The sequence below is a fragment of the Poecilia reticulata genome, chromosome 1 (assembly GCF_904066995.2).
Source record: "Poecilia reticulata chromosome 1, P_reticulata-male-v2, whole genome shotgun sequence".
NCBI classification, from domain to species: domain Eukaryota; kingdom Metazoa; phylum Chordata; class Actinopteri; order Cyprinodontiformes; family Poeciliidae; genus Poecilia; species Poecilia reticulata.
In genome coordinates, this window is record NC_088830.1 from 33200319 (window position 1) to 33217164 (window position 16846).

Genomic DNA, 16846 nt, shown 5'->3' on the forward strand with positions numbered 1-16846 from the left:
AAAAGGAGAAAACTATGACTGGCGGAGCCTCCGATCCTGCACAGCTTTTGTCTCATCGCTGTGACATAACCGGCCTTGAAGGATGCAGCCCTGAATTTAGACACTTCCTTAGAGACGCCAGGAAACTTTACATAAAAAACCTGGAAACGGAAAAATGAAACTGTAGCAGGATAAATATCCAAAACACCCAGCAAGATCAACAGAGACTAAAACGAAGGTTGTTCAAAGGATTCACACAAGGGGTGATCATAAGTGAGGTTTGTAATTATTCAGTTAAAACAATAATTTCTGAATGTGGATTTTTTTTTTCTAAGGTTGTTGCCAGTAAGGATGAAGATAACTGACTCATTTTAAGTCAAACATCTTTGTGAACTTCAGTTCTCAGTTAAATAATGTAAAAATTAATAACATCCCTTTTACATCGGTGTAAAACGAATCAATAAAGAGAAGAGGAAATGACCACTGCCTCCTGCAGGAGGCGCTGCTTCTTCCTCCACTTCCCTCTGAGCTTCAGCCTCAGTGATCACTCAACAGAGAGTCATCACATCAGATTTTCATCTCAGTTTTTCCTCTCGCTGCGTTCCGCCTTCAAGGCTGAGGCTGTCACCAGGAATAACAATAATAAAAACATAAAAAATAATCATGTCAGAAAGAAATGACAAGCCAGGCGTGCTCAGTGAGGATTGGAGAGATGGATGTATTTCTGACATCAATTTTGATTTTACAGGATCAAAAAGTGTGAAAGGATGATGCAAGAGGCAGAGAGCTGCTTCCGAAGAATCGGGAATATATCGGAATCCTCAGGAAGTGTGAAGAACCGGTTAATGAGTCCGACTCCGTGTCTGACATGTGAGCTGGAGTCATTTCTTCCACCTGACTGTTTGGCTCATCTGCCAGCGTCTCCTCGGGTCAGGAGTTCTGATGTTTATTGGGTCCGGTCCTGAACTCTCACAGCGTTCACCTGCTCCAGCATTACTTCCACCTCCCCAGTTCTCCTCCTGACCATTTACCAGGGTAAAAGTCCAACCTGAGCAGCAGGAAGCAGCAGCTGGGAGAGCGAGCCTCACCTGGATCAGAGCGTTCCGGATCACCCGGCTCACGTCCTGCCTCCACTCAGCCACGTCCGGGTTGTGTTCGTCCAGGTTCGAGGAGAAGGCCAGCAGGTGGGATCGGAAATATTCTGCACGAAGCAAACATGATGTGAGGATTTTTCACGGACCTTTTTCAGCTTCAGCTCCTCATCAAGTAACATTTTTCTAAAGGAAATCATCAGTTTTTTCCCCTGAATTCAGGTCTTGATGTCACAGAAAACTGTCAGAACTATTGGTGGGACTTGACAAAAATGTTAATAAGGTAATTACAATTATTTGTACATCAATCAAAAACCATAAATCGACTTTAACTCAGTAAAATCCACACTACATTTCAGTGTGCATTTAAAAACAGCTGGATTAGGAGAAAATATGTTGATTCTTTTGTTTTCTCTGATGTTCTGATGAGAACATTGATGTTGAAAATTAGAATTTGTTCTCAACTAATTTCCTTGGTAAAATAAAGGAAAAATAAATACAAATAAAACTACAATAAAAAGTCCATTTAGTCCAATTGCACATTGATTTCAATTGGTCACAGTTATCAAGTTCAACTTATTATTTAAATTGGTCAAAAAACATAAAACTCAGCAAATGAGATCTCTGATTCAGAGCATGCAGTTTTATCTTAAGATTTTAGTTTCCATGTCATTAATTTATTACTTTATTACATGACTTTACTTATTACAGCCAGAAGTATTTCCAAACTCTCTGCCTTGTAAGTGAGCGAAGAGCAAAGGAGCCCTGAGTTAGCCAGCTAGCTTAGCGGAGCGAGGAGCAACAGGTGAGGGAGGGGCAGTGCTGGATTCCTGATTTTATCAGACATTAACAGACTGTTTACACTGTAATCAACCAAACTGAAGCCTGTAGATCAGTGGCTGCTCAGGGAATATTAACAAAAGCAGCTGGAGTGTGTGAGGTGATGGTGGCGCCTCCTGCTGGCAGAAAGGCAGCTTGCTGTGACGTCTTGTTCACAGCCTCAACTCACCGTGGACAGCGATAGTTTTCCTGTCCTGCAGGATGGCGTTCCCAGCAGACACCTGCACCGTGACTGTGTTGATCCCTTCCCTGGAGAACGTACACGCCACGCTTCCCTCCAGGGTGATAACAGGCTGCTGGAGGACACACACGCACACACACACACACACACACACACACACATACACACACACACACACACACACACACACACACACACACACACACACACACACACACACACACACACACACACACACGCAGAGCCAGTCAGTCCGAGCGTTCCCCTGAGACTCGGCCATCAGCAGCCGGTTGCCACGGCTCTGTAAGGAAGCCCAGCAGGACGGACTGACATCAGAACCAACGTCTCTGTTCATCCTGCAGGCGGTGAAACGGACTCGGCTGACAGAACCGGCCGTCCTGATCCCAACACAAACACTTTCACTCAACAGAGAGCCAGACGGCCGGAGCGGTCCGCTTGACCCGGGCCAGACACACAGAGGTTCTGGTTCTGTTGGACTAGAGATTTCTCTCCTAAACACAAAACATAGTTTTCAAATGATTTCAGATACTAATGGAATAAAACCATCAAACTAACTTTTCCAATATTTTCTGTCTGACTTTGTGATGATGTCATCATAGGTCCACCAGGTCCTCCAGGTCCACCAGGTTCTCCAGGTCCACCACGTCCTCCAGGTCCACCAGGTCCTCCAGGTCCACCAGGTCCACCAGATCTTCCAGGTCCCCGGGTTCTCCAGGTCCACCTGGTCTTCCAGGTTCTCTAGGTCCTCCAGGTTCTCCAGGTCCTCCAGGTTCTCCAGGTCCACCAGGTCCTCCAGGTCTTCCAGGTTCATGCGGTCCTCCAGGTCCACCTGGTCTTCCAGGTCCACCAGGTTCTCCAGGTCCACCTGGTCCTTCAGGTTCTCCAGGTCCCCCAGGCTCTCCAGGTCCACCAGGTCCTCCAGGTCTTCCAGGTTCATCAAGTCCTCCAGGTCCACCTGGTCCTCCACATCCTCCAGGTCCACCTGGTCTTCCAGGTCCCCCAGGTTCTCCAGGTCCACCAGGTCCTCCAGGTCTTCCAGGTTCATCAGGTCCTCCAGGTCCACCTGGTCCTCCACGTCCTCCAGGTCCACCTGGTCTTCCAGGTTCTCTAGGTCCTCCAGGTTCTCCAGGTCCTCCAGGTTCTCCTGCCCCCAGGTTCCACATTCTCAGTAATTTTCTGAGAACCATCGATCTGTAAGTCTCTTCTGTGCCAAAGCTGTAATGTCTTAATGTTAGTTAATGTTTGTTAATGTTAGTTAATGTTTGTTAATGTTTGTTAATGTTAGTTAATGTTAGTTAATGTTTGTTAATGTTAGTTAATGTTAGTTAATGTTAGTTAATGTTTGTTAATGTTAGTTAATGTTCTGCCTCCAGAACATCATGTCCCTTCACGTCTGGTTCACTTCCCAGAGTTTGTCTCTTTCCTGAATGATGTGATGACTGGACTTTCCCATCTCGTCTGTACTGGTTTGATTCGTCTCTCATTTAGCAAACAGAACTCATTCTGGTGGTTCCAACTGACCTGCTGTGCGTCTGTATGGAAAACTCCATTCACTTTGGAGTTTTTCTGTTTTTGAACATGAGCTGATATCACAGTTTACACACCCTGAGATGCTGCTGATAGCTGGTTGCAGGCTGAAGCCATCAGGATGTTAAAACGGGTCAAAGACCTCCTGCTGCTGACCGGACCTCCACTCCACTCCGCTCTGCTCTGCTCTGCTCTGCATGCAGACTCTCCATAACTTAGCAATCGAGACACTTTAAGCTTATGGTTCATCAGCACATTCTGCAACTGTTATCAGTGCTGATTAACAAGGCCTCGATTTTCTGCAGCCGGCGCCAACAAATATAGCTGCACGGAACAACAGAGTCAGCAACCTACTTCTTAATTACAAACGGACACCGAGAGAAGCAGCGCTCGCCGTACCTCGGTGTTATTTCCGATCCACCAGATGTAGGTGACCGTTCCCACTTGGCTGGGATGCAGAACGGCGGTCAGGTTCACTTCCTTGTTCCTCACCACCACAAAGGGAGCAGAGAGATGGATGTGCTCCAGCTGACCTGTTCAGACACACACATGCATCACGGAGTGAACTCCACGCTCTGCTGCTACATGCGAAACTCACAAACAACTTTATTAGCTCAAATGGAGAGAAGAAATTAGCCCAGAATTCTCTGCTGCGTCTGAACCAATGGCTGCCATCTGTGGGTTGTTTTCCTCTGCCGCCCTCTGGGGTCTGCAGTGGCTCTGTGTCACACGGCGGGCAGCTCGGCGGCGGGGGCGGCGGGCTCCCTGATCAGGAAGTCGGTTCCTTTTACATCTGTTAGGGAGCAGAAGTTTCCAGGCCTCATCCATACGAGGCAGCAGCTGACTGGGGAGGAAGCGTAATGAGGTTTGTTCTATCTCTGTTTGTTTGTTTGTTCGGTTCTGGACGGGTTCTGAGGAGATAAAGCCCCGAACGCGGTGAAGTGACAGCAGCAATTCCACACAAGGTGATAAAGAGTGGGAAAGATTAGAGAAATGGAGGACAGTCCTCTGTGAATGAAAGCAGAGGTTGTTTTTTGTGTTATTTTTAATAAAAACTCACATGTGACGTGCAGGAAGAGCGTGGCGGTCTCAGAACCGAGGCTGTTCTCCCCGGTGGCCGTCACCCGATAGATTCCCACGGATTTGTAGATGTGCTTGATGCCGTCCTCGATGGAGCTCACGTTGGAGTAGGTCAGAGCGTGACCATCTCCAAAGTCCACCGTGATGCTGGTCCTCGCTCCGTCCCCCTGCGCAGGACAAACACTTCAGCTTTAATCTGCAGGATTCATGTTCTCCTCACGATAAAAACGCATCTGCTGCCCGGATTCACTTTGCTTTAAACACAGAGCCTGTCAGACGGCATGGTGCATCTAATAGGAGGAAACTTTCTAATTTACCATAAATCTGGACATTTTTTAATTCTTTAAGATCACATGTAAAACTTGTTGTTTCGGTACATCTTAGTGTTTACAATGATTTACTGAAATGTACCTTTAAAACTAAGAAACATTGAAACAGCACTTTATAAATCTAAGTGTTACTTTAGATTGCAAAAAAAATAACTAGTGAAGGGACTCAATTTAAATTCTAATCAATGTAACTACAGAGTCAATAATTAATTAATCAGGTTTGAATCAAAAACCAGACTTACAAAATGGTCATTAAGAACCTCTGATTGGATAATATCCACGTTATTCTGAGTGTGAGAAACCCAGTCAGAGCAGTTTGGACTCATTCTCCTGTTTTTAACCGGGTCCAGATATGGATCAAAGCATTTTACAGCAGAACCAGCCAATATTTCCTACTGTGTGACGTCAGAGAGGCTGAGCTGCAACTACGACGTTCTGTGAAGACGACCTGAGTTGTTCTCACTATTCCAGTAAAAAAGAAATACAAACGTAAATAAACCGTGACGCTCTGGTGCCGTTTACAACGATTCCATTTGAAAGGGGAGAAATTGGCAAATTAATCTTCCTGTTGCGTTTAAAACTCAGTTTCACTCAGCAGCACTTTTCTGCTGTACTTTCCATTCATCATCGAAGAGTTCATCTAAATAAAACAGGTTTTTGAATTTCACCTTCGATTATAAAAGATGTTTTTAATCTTAATGAAGGTTCAGACTCTGCTCTGTGTAAGCCAATAACTTGATTCCTTTCGTTTAAACAAAGAATAAACTTTTACACTACAAAGTTTTCCTTTCCGTCCAGTAAAACACGCTCAGTGTTCAGAGCACAAAGGACCAAATATAAGTGAATAAATATACTCTGACTCTCCTGAGCACAAAAAGAATTGGAGTGGAAAACTGAACTGCTGGATTTCATTTTTTTTAAATGTGAAATTTTCTTTTGGGTAACGTTGAAGTGGCAGCAGTGAGTTGAAAATCCAAAGGAAGGAGCCTTCATCCCCACATGCCTGAAGTGATGAATTCATGTTGGTGTCTTACTTGACTGAAGTTTAGAAAATCAGATTAAATGGAAACTCTAGTTAGAAAATAAACTTGTGCTCTTTCCGCTGTCTGCTCTTCCTGGTTGATGATTTCGATCCGAAGCTCTTTGATTTTGAAACGTTTAGGTCCATTCTTTGTTCTGAACCAGAACCGAGTGTGAAAATAACAGCATTTCAGTTCGACCAAAGACTTTTGGTCTCCATAGAAACGGCTTGGCCAGGAACATTTTCTTGGACGTGATGAAGCAGTGGGCCCCGTGGGTGACATTCACAGATTGACTTTATGATTGTAAAAGGTTTATTTAAATTCCTTCCCCTGCTGAGTGAAATGACTCAGCAGCTGGTGGGGACGCCTCACCTCCTCCAGGAAAACCAGGAAGGTGACGTTGGCGCCCAGCGTGGCGGTCAGCCGGCCCTCGCTGGTGACCAGGTGGAGGCCTTTGGGAGCCTGGACGGGGCAGTGCTGTCGCCGGGCCGTGTACTCTGCTATCACTCCAGCTGTGCAGTTATTGGACACCACCTTCCTGTAGCTGGTGGGGGACAGATGGGGGGACAGACACCATCTGACCATGTCCACATGGAAACAGTAATATGCAGCTCTATCTCCAAACCTTGTTTATCTATTTAAATTACGTTTTCTTGGCAAAACAAAAGCTTTGAATGCTCATTTAACTGGCAACTAACTTATTTGTACCAAAACTCTCTCTTACTTACCCACTAACTCTTATTTAATCATTAAAAAGCTGTTAAAAACTAAAAATGTGTTATTTTTTACCACTGTTACGTAACATGAACTATGTCTTAGCTAACCATTAATTAACTTTTAGTTAACATCAACTAACTCTTATTTACCTAATTACTGACTTTTTAAATAATTAACCAAGTCCTATTTAACCATAACTAACTCTTATTTAACTAACAACTAACTCTGACATGACTGAAAACCTGGTTCTTCTTTTACCATTAATTAAGCGTTACTTAACTATGAACTAACTCCTGGTTAACCATTAACTCACTCCTATTTAATCATAACTAACTCTTATTTAACCATTAACTACCAGATGTTCCACGTTGTTTTCCAGTTTTTATTGTTTTAAATATCACCAGCTTGTCTTTTTGATGTTTATAATTTCATGTACACAAAAATGCCTGATCTCAGTAACATTTGATCATTTACCTTTTTAACAGGCACCTGCTTTACGCCGTTTAGAAAAGTTCAGAAAGTTAAAATATAAATATAAACCTATCATCTTTAAATATGAGTAAAAAGACATTTAAACCAGTGAGAACCGATGAGGTTCTGTCTTCCTGTCGTTGGTCATCACACAGTATTTATTCACTATGATTATTTATTAAACTTCACCTTAGTTGATTCTCCTTCACATTCTGTTTCCTGTTTTCCTGCCAACATGTTCTGTTTACTTCAGTTTGTCCTTCTGACTGTTTGCTTTAGTTAGAAACAAAGTTTTGCTGCAGACACGTTTCCTCCTCCGTTGTCCTGATAGCTGCTGCTCTGCATCACTTTAAGGCGCCATCAGCAGAACCGGTTCTGTGTTGTTATGAATTATCATGTTGAAAACTCATTTTTCTTGTTTTACAGACATCAATCAGCCCAATCAGTAAACTGATGTCCTGGTCCTCCAGGGCCGACGTCCTGATGTTTCTCTGCTTTAGCACACCTGATCCGAATAATTACTACAACCTGCAGAACCTGACAACATGCTGAGGAAGCAACCCAGTCGATTAGACTGTGTGTGTTGGACCAGGAACACGTCCAAAACCCTCCAGGACGGCAATTTGACACTGTTTAGATAATCACTCCATTTTGGGCTTCAGATAAAATTATGTTCAAAAGTTTTTCCAACTCTTGTGTTTCATTCATCTCCGGCTTTTAGCTGTGATGTTCTAATTAACTAACTAATGAACTTCCTGATTCCGATCCGATGCTGGTCATGTTTACCCCGTGCTGTTGAGGAACGTCATCCCCGTGGTGCAGCTGCGGGACATGGAGGACGGATGGAACCAGAAGGCGGGGCTGCACTTCCCATCACTCCGCCTCTCATAGCCGTAATCACTGCAATGACACCGACAGACGGTGATCCGATCAGAAGCAACGGAAACATTCCAATAAAAATTATTTTACCAATTATTTTAATCATATTAAGACGTTTTCAAAATACACGAGAGATTTCACCACAGAAGAACTCATGACGTAATCTAAGAACAGATAAAAATTACTCACAAGTGGGAAACATTTAACAGTGTTTGTGCATCCTTAAAAAGTCTTAAATTCATTCAAAGCTAAGTTGGACACAGATATTGAATTTGTTGTGTTGGGACGATTTAATCTCGTATAATCTAAGTTGTTTTGTTCTAGAGCGATTTTCCTGCACAGCAAACATTAGAATCACACAGAGACATTTTCATCGTGTTCAGTTGAGTTTGAGTCACAGATCCATTAAGGCTATGGGCCGATTGAATACCCTCGCTACGTCATCACCAGCTGGCATGGAGGTGGAAGGGTGATGATTGGGGTCTTAAAGCCACAGAACCTGGTCACATGGCAACCACTGAGTGAACCATGAACTCCCATCATGGTTCACTCAGTGAACCAGAAGGATGATGACTCCAAACGCAGCAGCAAATCTACAACAGAAGATTAGGTGTAACGGTCTAGTCAAAGTCCAAACCTCAACGTGTTCAGGAATGGAAACCTGTGAACTGCGATGAGCTACATGTCATCAAGAAAATGTGTCAATATAAGAGCCTGCTGGCGTCAAAGCTGCAGGTATAATAAACATGTTTCTGATGCTGTGACATCAGTGATGGTGAGGAACCCCTCTGTGTTTCAGACTGCAGATACCAGCCCATTAGGTGTTTGTGCTACAAATTAAAAGGCAGAGCAGCTCTGTGTCCCCAAACTGATGGGGACAAATTGCCCCAATTAGAGCGACATGCACACAGATGCAGAAGTGTTGTGATTGTTAATGAAAGCTATTAGGCGCCGTGATTTATGGTCCTGATGAAGCTTATTGCAGGAGCTGCCTCCTCCAGAGGCCTGCAGATTTGGGACCAAAGCATGAAAAAAATGAATGCAATTAAACAGTGAGAGAAAGCAGTTTTCATCTGGATGCAGATAAACCGACATCTTCCTGACATTAAGGGTCGCTGCTGCAAAAATGGCTGTGAAGGATCGTTTTATCTCTGAACACTTTGTCCTTCAAGACGTGAACGATGGCAAACATTAAAGTAGAATCAATAAAATGTCTGAGAGTGAAAAACACGTTGGCTCCTCCACTTTTTCTCTCTCTCACACACAAAAGCAGAAATATTCACACATTAGTGCAAACAGCGTGAGGATGTGCCAAGGCTGATATGCATTTCTAATCTGCAGGATGGCAACTGTTTATCCCCTGATCCTGTTTTTTACAGGGAGCCAAACTGAGACAAAAATCTCTTGGTCAACAACTGCAGAAGGTGTTTCACACGTTTCCAAAAATCTCATTTATTCACAGAAACATCCAGTGTTTGATTAGTGATGGAGGTGGAGCATTATTGTAAAATCTACAGGCCTTCAGAGTAAACAGTCACCATGTGTACAAAATGAAACAACATCTAAGTTCATGCTTAGGTTTTAACCATGTTGAGGAAGAAATGCAGGAAAGTGTTTTTCAGTCTCTCAGCCTAAATATTTATGTGTGAAAATGAAGTGAAAAAGTAAAAGTTAGCAGCACTGAAGTGATCTAGATTTACAGATTTACAGCTTAGATCTGTTATCATTTTTCTGTGGAAGCATTTTTTCCTATATGGGTTTTACATTAAATATTATTTCATAAGCATTTAGAGCAGGACTGCCAGAAGGCCTGTGATGGAAATGATTATGGGCATTTGATTGAGTAAATATTTATTGGTTTGTTGCTTCTAGAGAAAATATGTTTTTAGCATTACAGCATCTCACTGATGAGTTAAAATGTAGGGAATTTTGCCTCCATTTATTCTGACATTAATCTTTATTTTTTAGTTTTTTTAATCGTTTAAGTGTGTGTGTGTGTGTGTGTGTGTGTGTGTGTGTGTGTGTGTGTGTGTGTGTGTGTGTGTGTGTGTGTGTGTGTGCGTGCGTGCGTGCGTGTGTGTACATGTCCTGTGTTGGCTTGTGAAGGACTGGTGACCTGTCCAAGGTGGACAACGTCCTGATTAAAGAAATGAATTAATAAACTGTGACTCTCTTCAACCCAGATATCTGATTGGTTAGTGAAGTGAACTTTAGACCAATTATGAAAACCTGAGCAGGATTAGCCCCGCCCCCCGGCTTTGATTGGTCAGGATGAGAAAAAGTATGTATTTATGATGTGTTGCTATGATATGAAATTAATAACTAAATAGTAAACCAAGATTGTGTTCCTTTTAAAAATAAAGTATTTTATTTTTAAACTTACTCATTAAACACTAAAAGTGTCTAAAATATGTTCAAATGTTTTTTGAACATAAGTACTTATTTTTTTATGTGGGACTTTTCTGTTTGTGTTCTGGCTGAGATCACCAACATTAAATTTGACAAAAATTTAGCAAATGAAATCCAAAAATAAAACAATAAACCACGCATTGAGAATAAGGAAAGATTATTAGATGTAAAGGGGATGAACTGAGGTCAGCACTGACCACTCGAAGTCCGCCTCCGTGCAGTCGCAGGGAGCCGAGGTCATCGCCACGGAGTACGTCTTTCCCATGACGCACCTGGAGGTCGGCTTCAGCTTCCGGTAGATTCTCTTCACGCCCATCAGACACGGCTCACCCTGCCGAGCAGGTCAGAAAACGGACCACAGGAAAATCACACAAACATTCATTTAAAAACCAGGAGGAAATGATTTAAATGATGCAAACAGAAATACATCAGCATCGTCTGTAACTGCAACCCTACTGGGGCTCCATTTTAGATTTATTCACTAATATTGATGTAATCTGATGATGAACCTCAATCTGCCAAACATTTTTTGATTTATTCTGAGTGACTGAATCAGCTGAGGATTAAAAAACGACCCGAGCCTCCGGTTTCACTCGACATCCCGCCTCCATGCAGCAGGTGTCAGTAGTGAGATGTCAAAGAAACAGGATTGTATCACAAATAGACTCCCAGGTTCTGACGATGAAAAGCTGAAACTTCTCTAGTTCCACCTCTTCCTCTGTTTGTTTCTCTGCAGATGCTCTCAGCCAGTCTGGCTCCATAATTGGCCCGGACTCTTGTCATCTTCCATGCTTCCTGGTTTGATCACCACTCCGCTCTGAACATATGGGTGTCTGAGCCGTTTACAGAAGCGGGCCGTGAATAAAGGCTTGCTCTGAGTGTGTGGCTCGGTTTCAGGTCCAGCAGGTTGATGAAACAGAGCAGGACGGGTGGAGGGTCAGGGTCCACACTCACTCTGAGCATGGAGGGGAAGCATCTTTAAAAAGCTAATGCAGAACCAACCTTGGTCCTCAGAAAGGCTCCTGGATGTCCAGCAGGATTTAGATGCATTAATAAGCTTAAAGTTACACAAACATTTACTCTTATTTCCTGACAGTGAATGTTTTGACCAATAGTTGCTTTAGTTCAACCCGTATCCTTTTGTTTTGCTCAGGTTGTGCTGTTTCATTAGCAAAACCATAAATAAAACTAAACTGAATCGTGGAACCAGAATCGGTACAAACGTTTCATCCAACAGGAAATTCCCCCGTTGGAGTCCAAAGCCTCCCGTCTGCTGCGTGTTCCTCTAGGAAAATCTGTGCAAGAAATGCTCATTTCTAGTTTTGACTCTGTTTTTGAGTGAACTACAGAAAAATATGGACATTTTTTTCTGTACTTTTCTGTATTTTTTCTGTTGCTACAGTAACTTAAGCAGGGAAGTTGGTTTGGATCTTTGCCTCCAACTTCCCGTTCGTCCAGAACTGCCTGGAGGAATTAAGGTTTTTTTCTTGAACTTTTATTTCCATCATCCATCTGTTCAACAAAAGCATGCCCATAGCATGATGGTGCCACCACCATGCTACGCACTGAAGGGTCCAGGTCTTAGAAAGGCAGTGGTTCCGGGCCAAGAGTGGTGGTTCCCCAGGATTTATTTTATTTATTTCTTTTTAATGAATGCATGGTGTCAGTAAGGAGGGATCAGTCAGCTGTCTGCCCATTTCATCCTCCAATAGGGAATTTATTTTCCAGTTTTAATCTATATAATGAATGATTGTAAAGTCAATTAAAGAGCAGAGTAAATAGTTACTCGCTCTGATCACACTGGGATCATTAAAAACAGAAAGTGCGTCCAGAACCGTTTTGTCCTCAGATCTTTATTTGGATCCGGCAGCCATGATACCTGGTTGTGTAGGTGCCACGTCTGGTAGTCCGCCTCGGTGCATCTCCTGTTGAAGATGGACCTGAAATCTATTTTCACCAGCTGCCACTCAGAGCGATGACTGAAGTGCCCAAAGATCCTGGAAACAAGTCATGTGAAGAAAAAACCAAGTGAGGGATGGAGATTGATGGAACGAGCCGTTAAAGAGGAGGCAGCAGAACTCTGCACCACCAAACGGGTTCAAACCAGACGAGACCCGAGTTAGTGGTTTAAATCTGCAGAGGGAGGAAAACTTCATGTATTACTCCATGGTCCAAACTAAAACATGCATTTTCTCTTATTTAACATCCTGTTAAATTTGTGACAGATTTTGAGTAAACTCCATCTTATTTGGAAACAATGTTAGAGGCTGTGGATGAAAACTATGTTTAAAAACACAAACCAGCCAGAATGTGGATGTTTGGACCCATCATGCAGTGGGATTCCAGCCATGGAGCGTTTCTGTCTCCTTCCATTTTCAATCTGAAAATAATCCCTCGCCATAATCCCAGGAAGCATTCTGACACTGATAAATCTGGTTTTAAAATCAAAATTAATAGCCAATACAAAATTATTAGCAAAATTGTGGCTTCCAATGTTTGATAACTCTTAAATGTTTTGAGCTTTTATTCCACCTATCATGTCTTCTCATTTACAAAGAGCCAGCTAACAGGTTTATTTATTTAAATGACTTAAATTACAGCTTAGACTATTTTGTAATTGTTTTTTTGTGGACCTTTTGTTAAAAACAGATCAGAAAGTTCACCAGGTAGAGAACGTAGCTCAGTAAAAGCTCCTATGGTTTTACACTGAAGGATATTTTCCATCTTCATTTGGGATGAGTTGGGAAGAGCAGAGAGACTTCAAGAAGTCTGAAGAGGCTGAGAGAATAAAGTTTCAGAAAACTTAGCATAAGTTTGTAAGATTTGTAGCCTAATATTTGTACGAGACAAAAGAATAAAACTCTAGGAGAAAAAGGGAGTGATAAAGAGTTGTTCTTTTTCCAGACAGGCTCGGTTAAAAGAGCCTTTCGATTTCCTTTGGTTTCTGCTTCAAATACAAATGAGATCCTCATGCAGAAAGAAAACCCTGCAGACAGACGACTTGCTGCAGCCCAGACACGCATCCCTGCCTTCACATTTATCTGTTGTCACCTTACTCAAATTGGAAAATACAAACCAAACAAAAATAAGACAAAATGACGACTAATCTGTCTTTATTATGAACGTTAATAAGAATAAATTCTCTTGTTTTTCTCTGACCAGATTCCAAATACAATTCAAGGTTATTAAACCGGCTAGAATATTCCATCTCCAGCTGAATCAAGTGACTGTGTGTGTGTGTGTGTGTGTGTGTGTGTGTGTGTGTGTGTGTGTGTGTGTGTGTGTGTGTGAGACCGACCATAAGGCAACATATTAATCACAATCTGTCAATTAGCGCCGAAGCCATCCGACCATGACAGGCACTTACTGCAGAAATTAGTACAAATTGATAAGAAAGCGGTGCATGATGGTCTTATGAAAACTGATGGCCAACAGGCTTAACGTTGGAGGACTTGATCTCAGTCTCTGCTTTGTCTCAGCAGAACCTCAAACTCCTTCCACACAGAGACAGACGTGGTGCGTTGCTCCTGTCATCCTGCCTTCCTGCTCTCCTTCCTCCTGCTGCGCCCATCACTCTCCCGCCGCGCCGCGCCGCGCCCGCCGTCACTCTGTCATTAATGGCAGGTGTCATGAAACATTGATGTGCCCATGGAGACCCTTTGGTAACGGGCCCCACGGGCCCCACTCTGCGCTGCAATAACGGGCCGGTGCTGCGTCATATGAATGCTCCCGGCTCGTGGCTATTCTAATAATAAATGTGGAGGGAATCTTCATAACTCTGCTCTCTGAGGGCAAAATGGTTCGTGCTCGCCGCTCTGCCCGATTTCTAATGCTGTTAAAAGTTTTCAAAACTAAACTTTCTTTGCTGTTTTCCTGTTTTTTTGATCATCTTGTTCATTTTCCTTCATGCTCTTCAAATGGACAGTCACGCTGTCGCGGCTGCCAAAGCATTGATCTCCTGTGATCACAATCTGGAGACAGCCAGTTTTGATGTTGGCCAGACCTTGAGAGAAAGTCTTTTTTTATTCATGAAGAAGAAAACAGGCAGAGACGAATGCTGAACGGCTCAGAAGGCGAGGCAAAGCGCAGGTTACAGCAACACATCTGCAGATGGAGCCGGCAGAGTTAATGTCTTACCTACAGCAGTCAGAGGATCTGGGTTTCAGAACCAACCAACCTGGATGTTTCCTGTCAGGTTTCTCAGCTCAAATCATGTTTGAGTTTCTACTCAGCAGAAACTCTGCAGGTTTCTGACCAGATGCGTCCACCAGGACTGATTCTCCTGTTTCAGTTCGTTAATAATGCATTTAATTGTCTGATGTTTGTCCTTCAACCCTACAGAAAACAGAATCTGATAATAGTAATGCTACAAATCAAAGGAAAGTCTAATGAGAAGGGAAACAAAGGGTGTGCTGGTGGTGCAGGGGTTCAGCACAGCCCACGTATGGAGGCCTTAGTCCTCGACGAGCCGCCGCAGGTTCGATTCCCGGCCTGGCGACCTTTGCTGCATGTCTTCCCTTCTCTGATTACTAACTTTCCTGTCAATTAACTATTAAATAACGGCCACTAGAGCCAATAAAACCTTTAAAAAAAGAGAAACAAAATGACTTTTTATTCAATAACTTCATGACCCTGTCATGTCAGCGTGGACTGAAATCTGATGATTGGCTCAATCAGCTCCATTTCTCCATTTGAATGACCATTTCTATCGGGTGACAAACCAGATGAGTGCATTGGAGGAAATTAGGTTTTATTTTTGTTCCAGCTCTGAGCTCTAAAAGTGCAACATGGACGGCGGCGGCATGTTGGAGCAGCTCTGTGACTTTACTTCTGATTTATTCTTTTCTAGACTTTCGTTCATATAGTTTTTGGTTTCATGTTCAGACATTTATTCCCTCTGGTTTGAATGCAGCTAGGATTTTTGCTCACACATTTTTACTTTCACGCAGTTGTCATGATGTGTAACCGTGGTAACAAGGTATTGTTTTTACAACCAGGAGCAGCTGATTAGCATCTCTCTCCTTGGATACAGCAGAGACAGAAGGACGAAGTTCAAGCTTCAGGTCCCAGACTCTAACTTCTCTCTGCTATTTCAGACAGAGGTTTACAGAGGAGTGGCAAAAGCAAATGAACTGGATTAGTTCTGGCCAACAACTGATGGTATCATCTTGGGCAAGTTACTGTGGAAAAGTCCTGGACTTGTTCATATATGTTAACAAAGAAATTAGGATGATATGAGTTAAAACATTTAATTTCACATCAGGATGACGGAAGTATTTGATGTTTTTGCCTTGATAAATCCTCCCTGGTTCACCAGAAACAGATTGCATCAACTGCTGCTCAGAGAAGTTCAAACACAGGAGCAATTTGTCTGATTTCTCTCTTTCCCTGATGTCTTTTGGAGATGGACATGAGCTACTCACGTCATGATGAGCGTCTCCTCGCCCGGCTCGCCCAGCACCCCGTCCACAAACAGAGGCGTGTTGGAGAAGCTGTACTTGTTCCACTGCCGTCCTTCGTCGAAGCTCAACCTGAGAACACAAACAGCTGCGGCACACGGGATCCATGCTAATCCCCCCCGCTGTGTGCACAAGCTAATGACCCTTAGAGGTGTCTCACAACTTTATTTCATATTCTGTGCAGGACTGAGGGAGTCTGCTCAGTGAGAGCTACACTCGTTATGACTTCAAACACGGAGAGGGGAAACGGAATGACAGCTGTAAGAGGAGTCATTTTCCACGGCTGCTGGCTCCTCTAACAGGAATCAGCTCATCCCCAGTTCAAGACAAACTCATTTGCTTTTCTGTTTGACTAACTTAAGACTTCCAGATCCCTCTGAGGGAATTAGTCATGCTGTGACAAACGGCAGCTTCGTGGTAATGACTCACCATAGGTGTCGGATGGGAAGTGGAGTGTGTCTTATTGCCACCAAGGCTCCACCTTGGTCGAGATAAAGCACGGCGTACTCCTCATCAAAGATCTGCAGGAGAAAGAAGAAAACTCAGCGAGGCGAGACTTTCTGCGTCTGCACACCGAGCAGCCGTCACCGGGAGGAAGCTGCATGCTGCTGACCTTACAAAGTTACACGACCTCAGAGACTGAAATGTGATCCAGTGATGTTAATATCTAATGGAAGTTATCCACATGATGGCAACCCCTCGTTTTATGTCCTGGCCCTCACATTTCTAAATGATGTTTTATCAAAGTAGCAGTAAGACAACAGACAGAGGATTTTCACATTAAACTGCAGGAAAGAAATAAAAATTAGATTTAAAAAAAAGAGTGTAAAAAATGCACAGA

The 16846-nt window shown here is 43.1% G+C and overlaps 1 protein-coding gene across 7 annotated transcripts in view; it reads right to left on the reverse strand.

Moving 5' to 3' along the window:
- Positions 1-16846, reverse strand: part of sorcs1 (sortilin-related VPS10 domain containing receptor 1) — a 163740-nt gene that overhangs the window by 11188 nt on the left and 135706 nt on the right. For 6 of the 7 annotated variants that reach the window (XM_081611723.1, XM_081611718.1, XM_008422152.3 and 3 more), the window contains exons 13-22: positions 16435-16526; positions 15970-16077; positions 12426-12543; positions 10744-10877; positions 8045-8158; positions 6443-6614; positions 4700-4886; positions 4039-4172; positions 2080-2206; positions 1068-1180 (exon numbers count right to left, since the gene is read on the reverse strand). In XM_081611723.1, the coding sequence (XP_081467849.1) occupies positions 1068-1180; positions 2080-2206; positions 4039-4172; positions 4700-4886; positions 6443-6614; positions 8045-8158; positions 10744-10877; positions 12426-12543; positions 15970-16077; positions 16435-16526 (1299 nt within the window). The remainder of the gene's footprint in view (positions 1-1067; positions 1181-2079; positions 2207-4038; positions 4173-4699; positions 4887-6442; positions 6615-8044; positions 8159-10743; positions 10878-12425; positions 12544-15969; positions 16078-16434; positions 16527-16846) is intronic. The other variant, XM_008422146.3, reaches the window with a different exon arrangement.